This window comes from Phalangium opilio, unplaced genomic scaffold, assembly GCF_054372755.1.
Source record: "Phalangium opilio isolate 3A_F unplaced genomic scaffold, DU_Popi_V2 ptg000352l_1, whole genome shotgun sequence".
NCBI classification, from domain to species: domain Eukaryota; kingdom Metazoa; phylum Arthropoda; class Arachnida; order Opiliones; family Phalangiidae; genus Phalangium; species Phalangium opilio.
Genome location: NW_028324228.1, coordinates 4,751,252 through 4,765,874, shown reverse-complemented (window position 1 = coordinate 4,765,874; position 14,623 = coordinate 4,751,252). Strand labels below are relative to the sequence as shown.

General features: G+C 37.1%; 1 protein-coding gene across 1 annotated transcript; it reads right to left on the bottom strand.

Moving 5' to 3' along the window:
* Positions 1–12,528: 12,528 nt before the first annotated feature.
* On the bottom strand, positions 12,529–14,290 carry LOC149607094 (uncharacterized). Its single transcript, XM_089860348.1, has 2 exons — positions 13,263–14,290; positions 12,529–13,175 (listed from the first exon to the last, which is right to left on the bottom strand). The coding sequence occupies exons 1-2, from the start codon at positions 14,236–14,238 to the stop codon at positions 12,529–12,531; spliced, it is 1,623 nt and encodes a 540-aa protein (XP_089716474.1). The 5' UTR covers positions 14,239–14,290.
* Positions 14,291–14,623: the final 333 nt, after the last annotated feature.

Genomic DNA, 14,623 nt, shown 5'->3' with positions numbered 1-14,623 from the left:
TTGCGACATGCTTTAATTAAATGCAAATATTTTTTAATTTGAAATTGAGTAATGAATATTGGAACTAAGTTTCTATCAACAATTAAGTAAAGCAGATACCGTTATAAAGTACAAAATTCTATTGAACGACTGAAAGATTTCTTATGACATCATTCTTAGATTCCCAGTTAATAAATTACAGATTACGTGTAAGGATTTAATCACTGTCAAGGGCATGGCTTTGAAAAAGATGGCACTTAATACCGTAAGTACAGTGAAAGGTACAATCGTATGCGCCGATTACGTTGGGTGACTGGGCCATGGGCCTAATCACGTGACATAAATAGGCTTCAGTAGCATAGAATAATTGGGCGTATCTTGTCAGGGCCGTCTTAAGTGTTATATGGGCCCCTGGGCAGTGCAGTATATTGTTCCCCCTAATCCCCTGTACAAAACAAATTAATCGAGAAATAAAAATATTTATTTTTTTCCTTCAAACAAAAGTGTACAAATTTAATAGTCAACGCGAAGTCAGAAACATTTGCGCACTTTCTTCCTTGAAAATTCCTTTACAATTGGATCGAAGTCGATCATTTTTTGGATCACCATTACGTAATTCACGTTTGAACACATTATTGACAAATATCTTGTCTTGTAATTCTAATACTTTCTCCAACTGCTTTATACACTCAGCGTGTGAAAAGTCGCTTTCATGGCTCTGACAAGATGTCGGCCCATTTCGAATCCAGCACTCAACTGTGTTAGGATTGCTTATTACCCATAGCCCTGCATCTGTTTCCTGGAAGGAAGATGTTTTCGTTTCACATTTAGGCACTTCCACTGGTGGAATATCCTCATCTAGATCAGTTGTAGGAACAAGTGATGACTCCACTGCAATGTCGGTTGGAACTGTGGTAGTCGTTGAGGGCGTCGGTGATATTGTTGAAAGAGTAATTTTACCAGGCTCAGCACTTCTCATAGTATTTTGATGGAACCATGATGTTACCTTGGGAGGTTTGTTAGCTTTCTCTTTCTCCTGCACAGCTCGTTTTATCTTCTGGGCACAGCTCAAAGTATTAAGTTTCATTTTTGAATTGATCACTAATAATCTCTATTTATAGTTTGTCTAACATCTGAGCCATAATTTTATTCATGACAGGCATTATATTTTAAACAGAGTTGTCTACTTTCAGCAGGGAAAGAAATAGACTTGTACCTCACGTGCCACCTAACAGCGAGAATGAGCGAGAAAATTCTAGGTTTTCTCTCTGCGCATGGGCAAAATGACAGTATAGACTGAGTCTGTTGTAGGGTGAAGGATTCAAACTAAATAAATAAGCCGATGTGCGGTTGTGAAGTGAGGCCATGGGGAGGGGGAATAATGTGAAAGCCTAGGCAATGGGTGACGGTATGTTATCGATTGGGCGTGTTATGAAAACAGCATTGTCCAAAACGGCTTTTTCATAAACGCGTTTGCCATTGTAGCCATTTCTCGTTTCAGCGCATTTTGATTACAGCGTTTATATCTTGAGCGTTGTTTCGTATTGTTGAAGGTTTAAGTATTAGAGCTCGGCATTATCTATCCATTATCCACGTTATTTTATCCATAATCCAGAATTATCAACAGAAGTTGTATATTGAATCGAATTATGTCCACAACATTTATCTATAAATAATCGATTATTCACTAATTTACGGATAACGGATGGATAATGCCGAGCTCTAATTCTGAGAGAGCGGTAGCTCTCTTAGATAAGACTTCATACTGCTCTTAATGTATAAGGAGGGTTTTTTGTTTGGATGTAGTTTTTTTTGTATTGCATTAACTGTTTTGATAAAATTCCACAGAACTACAATTCTGACCCACAATATGTGGTTAAAATTTCAAAGAGATCCATTAATTATTTAATTTTATAAAAAATAAAGTTGCTAAGGGTGGTTTTCATTTTCATAAAATTAATCACACCTTTTGAGGAAAAACAAGAATTTTTCCCATAGAAATAACATGAAAAAATTTTCGAAAAAAACAAATCGGTTCCCCGTGATTTAGAAAAACTATACGTTGGTTAGTTTTGGGAACGGTCTTAAATTAAACTTTAAACTATAATCTAGGACCATTTTTCTTGTTATTAAGAAAAATTAATTTTAAGTATGTTTAATTTTAAATTTTAAAAACTACCCCAATCTGCGATATTTAAGCCGTGTAAAGAGTCGGTTTATGATGTTAGCACTTTTAAAGCTATTTGGTTGAAATCTCGTGGGGATTGAAAAACAAGGGGACCCAGCTTTGTGTAAGCTAACAAGTTAAGTTGGAAAAGGTCCCCCACACTAATAAATTATGTAACCAACTGCCTTTGGGACAGCAAAAAAAGGTGATTTAACAATATTACCGACTGCTGGTAATTAAGCTAGATTACCGACTGCTGTTAGTTAAGCTAGATTTCCGACTGCTGTTAATTAAGCTAAATTGTAGGTGCTTGTGGGTGCTTGTAGGTACTTGTGGGTACTTGTGGATACTTGTAGGTACTTGTGGGTGCTTGTAGGTACTTGTGGGTGCTTGTAGGTACTTGTGGGTGCTTGTAGGTACTTGTGGGTGCTTGTAAGTACTTGTGGGTGCTTGTAAGTACTTGTGGGTACTTGTGGGTGCTCTTAGGTAATTGTGGGTGCTTGTAGGTACTTGTGGGTACTTGTAGGTACTTGTGGGTGCTTGTAGGTACTTGTGGGTGCTTGTAGGTACTTGTGGGTGCTTGTAGGTACTTGTGGGTGCTTGTAGGTACTTGTGAGTGCTTGTAGGTACTTGTGGGTGCTTGTAGGTACTTGTGGGTGCTTGTAGGTACTTGTGGGTACTTGTAAGTACTTGTGGGTACTTGTGGGTGCTCTTAGGTAATTGTGGGTGCTTGTAGGTACTTGTGGGTACTTGCAGGTACTTGTGGGTACTTGTAGGTACTTGTGGGTACTTGTAGGTACTTGTGGGTACATGTAGGTACTTGTGGGTACTTGTAAGTACTTGTGGGTGCTTGTAAGTACTTGTGGGTACTTGTAGGTACTTGTGGGTGCTTGTAGGTACTTGTGGGTACTTGTGGGTACTTGCAGGTACTTATGGGTACTTGTAGGTACTTGTAGGTACTTGTGGGTACTTGTAGGTACTTGTAAGTACTTGTGGGTACTTGTGGGTGCTTGTAGGTAATTGTGGGTGCTTGTAGGTACTTGTGGGTACTTGCAGGTACTTGTGGGTACTTGCAGGTACTTGTGGGTACTTGTGGGTACATGTAGGTACTTGTGGGTACATGTAGGTACTTGTGGGTACTTGTAGGTACTTGTGGGTGCTTGTAGGTACTTGTTGGTACTTTTAGGTACTTGCGGGTACTTGTAGGTACTTGTGGGTACTTGTAGGTACTTGTAGGTACTTGTGGGTACTTGTGGGTGCTTGTAAATACTTGTGGGTGCTTGTAAATACTTGTGGGGGCTAATAGGTACTTGTGGGGGCTAATAGGTACTTGTGGGTGCTTGAAGGTACTTGTGGGTGCTTGTAGGTACTTGTGGGTACTTGCAGGTACTTGTGGGTACTTGAAGGTACTTGTGGGTGCTTGTTGGTACTTGTGGGTGTTTGAAGCTACTTGTGGGTATTAGTGGGTGCTTGTAGGTACTTGTGGGTGCTTGTAATTACTTGTGGGTGCTTGTAAATACTTGTGGGTGCTTGAAGATACTTGTGGGTGCTTGTAGGTGCTTTTGGGTGCTTGTGGGTGCTTGTAGGTACTTGTGGGTACTTGCAGGTACTTGTAGGTACTTGCAGGTACTTGTAGGTACTTGTGGGTGCTTGTAGGTACTTGTGGGTGCTTATAGGTGCTTGTGGGTGCTTGTGGGTGCTTGTAGGTACTTGTGGGTACTTGTAGGTGCTTGTAGGTACTTGTAGATACTTGTGGGTGCTTGTGGGTACTTGTAGGTACTTGTGGGTACTTGTAGGTTCTTGTGGGTACTTGTAGGTTCTTGTGGGTACTTGTAGGTGCTTGTGGGTACTTGTGGGTGCTTGTAGGTACTTGTGGGTGCTTGTAGGTACTTTGCCTCCTCCATAGGATTAACATTACACTAAGTTTTGGAAGCACGTAACTCTGGTTATATTAGATATACGGGGATATCCTTTGATTATGTAATAGTCCTATTTGCCCCTTCCCTCCTTCGTTAACATTTGCTCCATAGGATAGTCCATATACGGGCAAAACCTGGAAAACTCAGGGAAGTATATGGGGAAAAGCCTGGACATCTCAGGGAAATTTGTTTTCCAAAAGTTGTATGAACCTTGTTATGGAACATATCTTATAAACTTATGGTTTTAGTTATGTAAAGTTTTACCAAGAAGCGATATCTAGTTTACTAGGGAGAAGGTATAAGATGCCTAAGTATTCGCGCATCATAGTCCCAGTTACACTTTCAAAATACAAGGGGGGACGTAAAAGGAGGCCGGGCTATTTCGCCTTTCCTCAGTCGGAAAATACGTTGTTTTCGTCATTCGCGTCGCGTTTACGTGAGTTTTCTGGTCCGTGACCAAATAAGGATTTTTTAAACTGGACATTAGGCCAGCGACTTCCTTACTTGGAATAAATAAACTGGTCCGTGACCACTGACCAGAGCACGTCGTCTGCTAAACTAAAGAAGTGGATAATTAAAATATTAGAATTTTAATGTGTGGAGTCTTCAGGTCGCCCATCATCATTTCTAATCCATCTCAACTCCCTTATCCCTGTCCCAACCCCCGCGACTTCCAACCACTAGCATAGCCCACTCGATCGCGCTCTCTTTTCCCCGGCTACATATTTTGAAGATGGCACTTTTTAGGCGTATTAACAATCTTGGATCATCTTTGTGAACTTTTAGGGTAGCCCTGACTATATTTTGTTTAAGGTTTTAAGCTAAATATCAAACAGACGTTAGTTTATGCTACAAAAAAGTTTGAAATTGACAATCTCGGATCGTCTTTGTGAAGTTTTAAGGATATCCGAATTTCATATTGGGCTTATGACAATTTTGAGATAAATGTTAAACCGACATAAATCAGCATTTTAAAAACATCGAAACATTGTCAATTTGGTCCTATTTCTGGAATTTTTAGGGGGCGCCTCGCGTTTCAATAAATGATTGTAAAAAATTGTATTATGTTAATTACAATAAGAATACAAACTTTTAATGATATACGTTTTTTTTTAAGTGTAAAGAAATGTCTGATTGAGCTAAAGTTATGGTCCCCTTCATATATGTTTCTGCTTAGTGCAGATTTTGAAAATGTAAAACAGTTTCTTAACATTCTTAATTAAAATGAAGACTGAAGGAACAGATATTAATCAAAAATGTCTTGATTAGAATCAAGACCTAAAAAATCGATAAGACTGAGGTTATCACTTGTCTGAAGGATCAGATATTAATTTTTCTTTTTAATTGAAAATTAAATGCATGCTTAAGAAAAAAACAACGTTCCATTACAGTTTTCCGTTGAAATAAATTATTTTACTGGTAATCAATTTCAAAAATTTACTTATCTCGGCTTTTCGACCACAATTCCATTCCCCGAAAACATTTTATCATTACATTAATTACTTTTGGGAGATAACGTGTCAAAATAACCTATAAAACAATAAAAGACTGTGATGGCGATCTGTTTAGCCATAACAAGAACCTTTTAAAAGTTACAAGCACTATATAACCCTTTCGAGACTAACAGGACCTGAGCAAACTATAGCTTAACCTGCTACTAGTACGACCAGGGAGAATTGAACTTGCTACTAGTACGACCAGGGAGAATTGAACCTGCTACTAGTACGACCAGGGAGAATTGATGTAAACTGGAGTTGAAATTTCATCATGTGCGACCTCGGCCTTGAAACTCTCCCATAGTCCCAGCATGGATTTATATAAATACTACTTATTGTGGATTTCCAACTTGGCCAAAAAGGCGGCAACCAAATATGTGCGACACCGGCGGATGTGACGCGCTGGAGCTAGGCCAAATTGAGTCCAGAGAAGGAAGTAGTTAGGGGCGGCCACTAAAATGCATACCATTGCCCATATTGCAAACGGTTTGAAGGATTAGAAAACAACCAAACTACTAAAACGCATAACAGCAAACTAGGGAGTATCCGAGAAGTATCGAAACGCTAAATTCTAACTATAAAGCGGGATATAAAAGGAAAATAATCATTTTGACACTTTGACAGACTACAAACAAGAGAGTAGCACATGTTATTTATAATAATACTTAAAAAATTTCGAAGCTAACTATGCACCTTCAATTAGCAGTGTAAACTTAAAAGTAACTATTAAATTTGTCGATATAAGTTGGGGAAAATTCAGGATATTTATTTTCTTCTAAATTTTCAAATCCATATATTATTATATTTTTAATATTACAATCCTTTTATTTCTACCAAAAACATTGCGATTTCTTGTGCACAGCCCTATTCCTGTGCACTCTGGCACACAGGTGAACGGACGCATCCGACTCCCATTCTAACGTCACAGTTATGGACTACTGACGGTATGCGCAGCATAAATGGTTTGTAACAAACCGTAGCTATTTTAGTGGCCGCCAATTTTGGCAATTCGCGCATGCTCAGTGAGAGAAATAAAATTAATTTCCGTCCCAATTTAGAGGGCCCGGAGGTCGGGGAGGGGAATCAAATTGTCTGCTTTCTCTCCGCAACGCGCGCCAGAGAGAAATGCCTTGTGGAAGGTACGAGTTGGAAATCTATAATACGTAGTATTTATATAAATCTATGGTCCCAGTGTGTGTAGAACATAATTTTTTCGGTGTTATATGCCAAAATCAATCTTTCTAGGTAGTGCCGCCTCCTCACTTGAATTTTTCATGATATATTAAGGTTTGAACGAACAAAATTCTAGATTACCATTCTCACTACCATGTCCCTCTGCTAACTTGAAGCAAACTTTCCTCTCTTTTTGCTGCTCATTACCGGTGACATTCCCTTGACTTTCTGTTCGTTATATCATGAGTTTATTTATTTCAAACCAAAATATAAAAAAAAATGGATTTTTTTTCCCTTTTGTGCTACTTAGAATTTACAAATGTATAACGTTGTCCGAGCCATATCAAATAGTCTCTAACCATTGTTAGAAACTAGAGAGAGAAATTGGGCAGTAACACTGATTATGCCCTGAACTATGAGAAAGAACAATACGACGGTTGACTAAAGTACACTTGATATTACATCATTTTGCAAAACCGCGAGTAAAAATCTTACTGTCCCTATTGAATTTGGCGCCATTGGTTTTTGAATAATTAAAATGTTCCACTGCGAAGCGTGCCGGTCACGAATGGGGATGTAACGTCTTTAGGAACCTTTTAAAACGCAAAACCATACACGTACTCTCCCAAAAGTAATTAATGTAATGATAAAATGTTTTCGGGGAATGGAATTGTGGTCGAAAAGCCGAGATAAGTAAATTTTTGAAATTGATTACCAGTAAAATAATTTATTTCAACGGAAACCTGTAATGGAACGTTGTTTTTTTCTTAAGCATGCATTTAATTTTCAATTAAAAAGAAAAATTAATATCTGATCCTTCAGACAAGTGATAACCTCAGTCTTATCGATAATTTTTAGGTCTTGATTCTAATCAAGACATTTTTGATTAATTAGTATTGATTTCAGCTCTAGGTTTGAATTTTAATGGTTGTCAAACTAACAGTTTCGTGGTCTAGTGTGTTAATGCGTTTTAATGTTTGGTTGGGATGGGTTTTTTGAACTCCTATAAATTACCTTCCACCTTATCCAAAGTATCCTCCTATTAATTAGCTGCCACCTTTTCCAAAATATTCTGATATTGATTAGCTGCCACCTTTTCCAAAATATATTCTCCTATTAGCTGCCACCTTTTCCAAAATATATTCTCCTATTAGCTGCCACCTTTTCCAAAATATTCTCCTATTAATTAGCTGCCACCTTTTCCAAAATATTCTCCAATTAATTAGCTGCCACCTTTTCCAAAATATTCTCCTATTAATTAGCTGCCACCTTTTCCAAAATATTCTCCTTTTAATTACCTACCACCTTTTCCAAAATATTTTCCTATTAATTAGCTTCCACCTTTTCCAAAATATCCTCCTAATAATTAGCTGCCACCTTTTCCAAAATATTCTCCTATTAATTAGCTGCCACCTTTTCCAAAATATTTTCCTATTAATTAGCTGCCACCTTTTCCAAAATATTTTCCTATTCATTAGCTGCCACCTTTTCAAAAATATTCTCCTATTAATTAGCTGCCACCTTTTCCAAAATATTCTCCTATTAATTAGCTGCCACCTTTTCCAAAATATTTTCCTATTAATTAGCTGCCACCTTTTCCAAAATATTCTCCTATTAATTAGCTGCCACCTTTTCCAAAATATTCTCCTATTAATTAGCTGCCACCTTTTCCAAAATATTTTCCTATTCATTAGCTGCCACCTTTTCCAAAATATTTTCCTATTAATTAGCTGCCACCTTTTCCAAAATATACTCTTATTAATTTGCTGCCACCTTAACCAAAATATATTCCGCGAACCAGTTCATAACCTGAGGATCACAAACGGTTATGTAACGCTGTAGTGCTAAACCGCTGGTTGGGAAAATAGCGCTATATTGAGAAACGCAGAAACAGCAACCGCTGTTTTGGGAAATAGCGCTGTATTGAGAAACGCGGAAACAGCAACCGCGGTTTTGCTTCCACGCCGTTTTGCAAACCGCTGTTTTGGACACCGCTATATTCCAAAACGCTCTTTTGAAAACCGCTCAACTACCCGTGAACCATGGGTGACTACCTCATAGGTCTCAGATTTTTAGTTTTACATTTTTCAAGTTCGAAGGCCAAATTTTTCATTGAAAAGACTGAATGACCGATGGAAAGTAATTTAAATTTTCTAGTGGTTTTCTTATGACAAGAAATGTAAAATGAGTATTATTTGGCAATTATGGGGCCCCTGTTCTTAAGGGGCCCCTGGGCCAGTGTCCAACGGGCCCAATGGATAAGACGGCACTGTATCTTGTACAAATGGCTTTCGTTTAAAAATGGAGTGTTTAACGGATGACCCCTTAAATTTAATTAAGAAACTGATCTAGACAATGATTAATTTCTAAATTAATTAAGGGGTTATCCCTAAAACACTCCAATTATAACTTGTTTAGCGTGGCCTTTCAGACAAGATGTCATAGAAGTTACATTTTCGATTCAAAATTGATTGATACTGCGTATCTTTTTGGAACCCCTGAATGGTTTTGTAATACAGTCAATATCAGTCATGTTGGGAAATGGCGGCTGGGAATGTAGAAACCTTTTTAAGGGAAAATCGTTTCATCAGCAACCTTAAGTACCCCGCTTGAAAAGTATATGAAACAAAGGCAAAACTTAGTATTTTGTGACGAACTGCATTACGAGAATAATAAATAAATTTTCCGAAAAATCGACCAAACGTAATGGTATTTAAACGATTTGTAACGCGACCCTGTTTATAGGAGAATTCCGTCTTAGAAAGGGCCAATATTCCCGTACAAAATCCATTACTTTCCATGTTTTAACCTTTCCAAGAAAAACTCTTCTAGTCTGGACTTTATTTTTAATGAAACATATTGATTAGATAAATGCATTATAACTTTTATTTCAGTTACCCTGACAGCAGAAACATTAGCGAGAGTGTTTGGTAAACAAAAATAAATTGTTAAAAAGATATTTTAGATTCTTTTGGCAAACTCTGTCCTTTACAGGACTGGACATATCTTACACGGGAAAACGGTATTCAAAGGAGAGTAGTAAATTGTCTCAAAATTTGAGAGATTTGACCTCATAGGATTGTTTGTACTATGGCCTTTGAATTTCGGATTTTACCAGCTACGGCTTAAGTGGAGCGCAAATGGCGCTGAACGAAATAGAATTTCTTGGAAATAATCGATATTTTAAATACAGGTATAGAATTTGCATTTTCAAATAGTAAATGTTATTTATGCTTGACAAATTGATCAATAGGTTCGGCAATGAGACTGAAATTGTCTACGCGATACCTAACGTGAGTTTATAATCATCGCATTGATGAAGCAAGACTTAAAGGTAAGTTCCACCCTGGGTAACATATGGGCTTTAATCAAGGGCACTATAGTATAATTCAATATTCAATTAGTTATTTTAATAAAAAACGTCTAGTTTAATTATAATTACCAACTTTTCACCTTATAATTTGAATATTACTACCCTGCGTGTTGGCTTTCCTGCCAAACTTTACTTCTTACCCTGGCCAACATAGTGATTGGCTGAGAAAATGTGTGGCTGGTATTGGTTGAATTCACTCGTCTGCTCTTTCTCCATAGACATGAATTTAGGGTTACTAATTTCAGGCAATTTTTGACAGAAAAACCTAATTTTATAATGCCGCGAATTAACCCATATGACGTTGAGCCAGAATACACTGAAGAGGAGTTACAAGAACGAGAAAATGCTCTTCAAAACCAGAGTGAGGAAATTTTATACGACGTAAACATAGAACAAATGATAGAAAACTGCTCTTGTGAAAACTGTGTTCCTGGCTGGTTAGGCCTTGGTTCCCTTGAGGAAAAAACAGTAATATTGAAGACCTACCTAAATCAAAAAGATATCAGGGCTGGTTTCATTTGCTGCCAGCAGATTGATCAATTTGCTTTATTGTTGAATACAAATACTGACCAACCATTGAAATGTATAACTGAAGATTACGATTATCAGGCCATGTGTACGCGAAAAAGGATCTTAGAAACATTTTATAAAAGTTATTTACATTCTCGAAGGCTTCCTCGTCCACCAGCGGTTATAGCTAATCGTACTTATCGATATACCGCGTATCGCAGCTGTACGCATTTTGTTTACAATAAACTTGGCAGAAATGTTAGAAAAGCGTTGCCCGTTTGCGTCATTCTCAACATCAGGAAACATTTTCCAGAATTAAACGTCGAAGATTATACGAGTTATAAACCATGAGTTGAAGTTGAAGATTTTCGGCGCAACTGACATGTTTTTAGTTCTTTCTCAAAGGGAAATATTTTTGTCTTTACCCTAAACGTTCCTCAAAACAAATATTTTTAGTCATTAATTACCATAACGTTTATAAACGTGTTAACTCAAAATAATTTGAAAAATAGCTTCAAGTGATATCAATAGTCAAAAATACTAAATGTGATATATGAAAGTAGGGCCAACTAATTAAAAACAGCGACTACTGTGATACTGAATATACGTAGGGTAGTAATATTCAAATTGTAAGTTGAAAAGTTGGTAGTTATAATTAAACTAAACGTTTTTATTTTATTAAAACAACTAATGGAGTATTGATTTATATGATATACTGCCCTTGATTAAAGCCCATATGTGACCCAGGGGGAACTTACCTCTAAATTGAATATTATTTACGCGTTGGTAATTAACATTTTGGAAACTCTGCTGATAAATCAAGTATTGCCTTCTCTAATACTATGCGTGGGCAGGGTGAAATAAATTTAAAATGTGGTATCTCAGATTTGACGAGAGTCCACGTTAGATATCGCTTTTTGAAGGAAAAACTATTTAAAGGGAAGAGTTTGAAATCTCGATTACGATTGCACGTGTTTAAAACCAACCTAGTTGGTTTACAACGCATTAATTTATTACTATTTACTTTCATACTAAATAGAATATTACATTTGACGGTTGATGGGGCTTTTAAATTCAAAAAACTATAAATTCAAAAAGCAAGCACCGTCTTTCTTTTTATTTTACTTTAAAAATATTTAATGGTTAACAATGATTAGTTTAACAAGCACATTCGCTAGTTTCACTTTCAAATCTTGCTCATAGTTGGTTAATTATACAGGTATACATTTTAGAAATATAAAAGGCAATGATTCAAGAGTTTATAGAATATAGTAAATTTTTCTAAAATAATCGGCGTTTTTTAGCAGTTCTGACCAATTCACCTTTATCAGGGCAAGGAATTGGAGCCGTGTTTCTTTTTCCTTTATGAATTTTTGCTAAATCTACAAGAGGAATATCATCTTCATCCATTTGTTTTCTTTTAACAATATTTTCAAGAATATCGTAAATGAAATCGTAGGACTTCGGTTCTTTCAAGGGCCTGGCATGCCATTCACCAGTAGCTTTTGAGAAAACATATTCAAATTCCTCTTTGTTTTGATTCTGACCCGAGTCCTCTTTCTCAAAAAAAAATTTTCGGCTAACGTTGAAATTGTGATCCAGCGCCGTCAGCATCGTTCTAGCTTCCATCACCTCACTGTCAAACTCTTGCCGTTTAGGGCAATATTTCACCATTAAACTGTGATATGATTCCAAAGATGAAGTATGCGAGAATGCATTCACTTGCTTCAAATCTTTTAAAAGATTAGCATTGTGGACTATATTTACAAGCGCATCATGAGGATCTGTGTCTGGTGTAAGCCACTTTTTCTTTCTTTCAGCTTCGTGGGATAACTTGTCATGGATACAAGATTGAAAATGGGGGAGGCTGGGAAAGACGTGTACATTGGTGACATGAAAGCATACAGATTTTCACATGTCTATTAAGACATCAACATCGCCGTTACACATTTCCGAGCAATACCACATATGTCGGCTCAAAGATTTAACCCACGCATCTAAGTCATGGTTTTTTTTCTTACGAGCAGCTAATTTAATTTTGTTTCGAAGACTTTTAGAAAGATGCCACACGTCGAACTGATGATCTATTTCTTCGTAGTTTTCTCTAAGAAATTTTCGAATTTGGACATGGCGATCACTAGTCAGTTGATTAATTTTTACCCCACGCTCATCCATATTCGCCAAACATCTTTTTAGGCCTTCCAATTCCATGTTAGTTGATTTATAATTAACTTCCGATCTGTTAACTAATTCGAAATGAATGCATTTGTTTGTGCTTTGGTCCATTAAAGTTACTGTGCAATATTTTGAGTTATGCCCCGGAGAATCGTAACGGCCATCAGTAGAAACTATTTTTTCTGGGCACTGTTTGAACTCCGCTATTACTTTATTTTCTTCTCTTCTCCAAGCTGCTTTTATTTCCGGAACTACGAAATTACGCTGAATATCATAATAGGTGGATTTTCCAATACCCATCAATCCCATATACTTAAAAATAGAATCGACTCTGTGAAACGTTGTCCCAGAAAGTAAAATGCTAGAAGCTAAAAGTAAATTTCCTGCGGGCATTTTCCCCAATAAGGGCTGTGATTTCCAAATACTGGTATGTCCACTTGTACACATTAATTTAATAGTTACTTGAGTACCTTCATTTTCACTCTTTAACGATTCAGAAACATCTATTGGGCTTGTACAGTTATTTTCATGGCAACGTACTCGACAAAGCAGTTGGTCAAGTTGACTTTCGAAAACTATGTATTTTCTATCTTGTACTAAGCTTTCTTTCGATTGAGTAGTTTCTGATTCCAAGAGGGAAGTGGTAGTATTGTCAAAACTAGGCTCGTACAATGAGGCATTCGCTGAATCACAATTTTCTTCCTCATAGTTGTCGGACTCCTCAGAAATCAAGCTCAGACAAGGTGACAGAAGTTTTTTTTGCATTCCTAAATTTATCTTGGGAGTGGAAGTTAACTCCACTGTACCTGCTTCAATACGCATTGGGCTTAACAAGTGAAGCGATGACGCTGCGTAAGTGTGGTCTTTTTTAACAAGAGTGACTGCTTCTATACGTAAGTTATCCATTTCTGTCCGGATACTCTCTTCAGTACATGTATCTGTTCCAACGCTAACTTTAGCAGCATCATCCGCCAAATTACTATTCGTCTGTACCTCAACTGACCTTGAGATTGTTATAGCACTAACTTCAACCGAAACTGTATTAACTGGTGGACGTGGATGATCTAATATTTCTTCTGATACAGTTTGGTCTTCACTGGGAATATCCGTCGCTTCAGAGGAACACTCACTCGTTTCGGGGAGATTTAATGTTGGAAAGGAACCAAATTTCAGAGACCGTTTATTTTTTCCATCGACAGTGATACAGTCTTTTGTAAAATGATTTTCACAAACACGAAAATGATCAAACTTTTCTTTACCCCGACTGGTGGACGGCAAAGGCTTATCTGTTTTGGGCCCAAAATAATGTTCCCTAACGTGATCTTTCGCAGCTATAAGCCATTTTTTTGCAAGAACTGAATATTTTGTAGGATCAGGAACTCGGAAAAAACTAATTCCCCACCTGGAAGCGTAGTTTTTACACCCTTTAATTATACAAACTGGCATTATGAAAGCAATAATTGGCGAGACGCGACTGCCTAATAGAAAAGCGTCTGCACTCAGCACTAGCAACAATTTCATTCGTTTAAAACATCAGCCTATCAGCGAACTGACCGGAAAATCTTTACAGGGAAGCATCAGTGCAGGGTAAATGGAGGCGCTCATTTCAAATAATAAAAATGCATATATCTTAATTACAAATAATAATTACAAAAAATAATTTGGTAATTTCACTTTTTGTCCTAGTACTATTCATTTGAAACCATATGTTACTCAGGGTGGAACTTACCTTTAAGTGTCTCAGAATTAAGATCGATTTTCTCGAACGTTTGCACTTTCATTTCTTGTCAGGAATGGGATTATAGAGAAAGCAAAAAGGCCCAGAACATAA

What these genes read in the sequence shown, in the direction of transcription:
- LOC149607094 (XM_089860348.1), bottom strand. Translation starts at nt 14,238, where the DNA reads ATGCCAGTTTGTATAATTAAAGGGTGTAAAAACTACGCTTCCAGGTGG. An exon ending in GTTAAAGAGTGAAAATGAAG is followed by an intron (nt 13,176 to 13,262) that starts GTACTCAAGTAA and finishes AAATGCCCGCAG; the next exon opens with GAAATTTACTTTTAGCTTCT.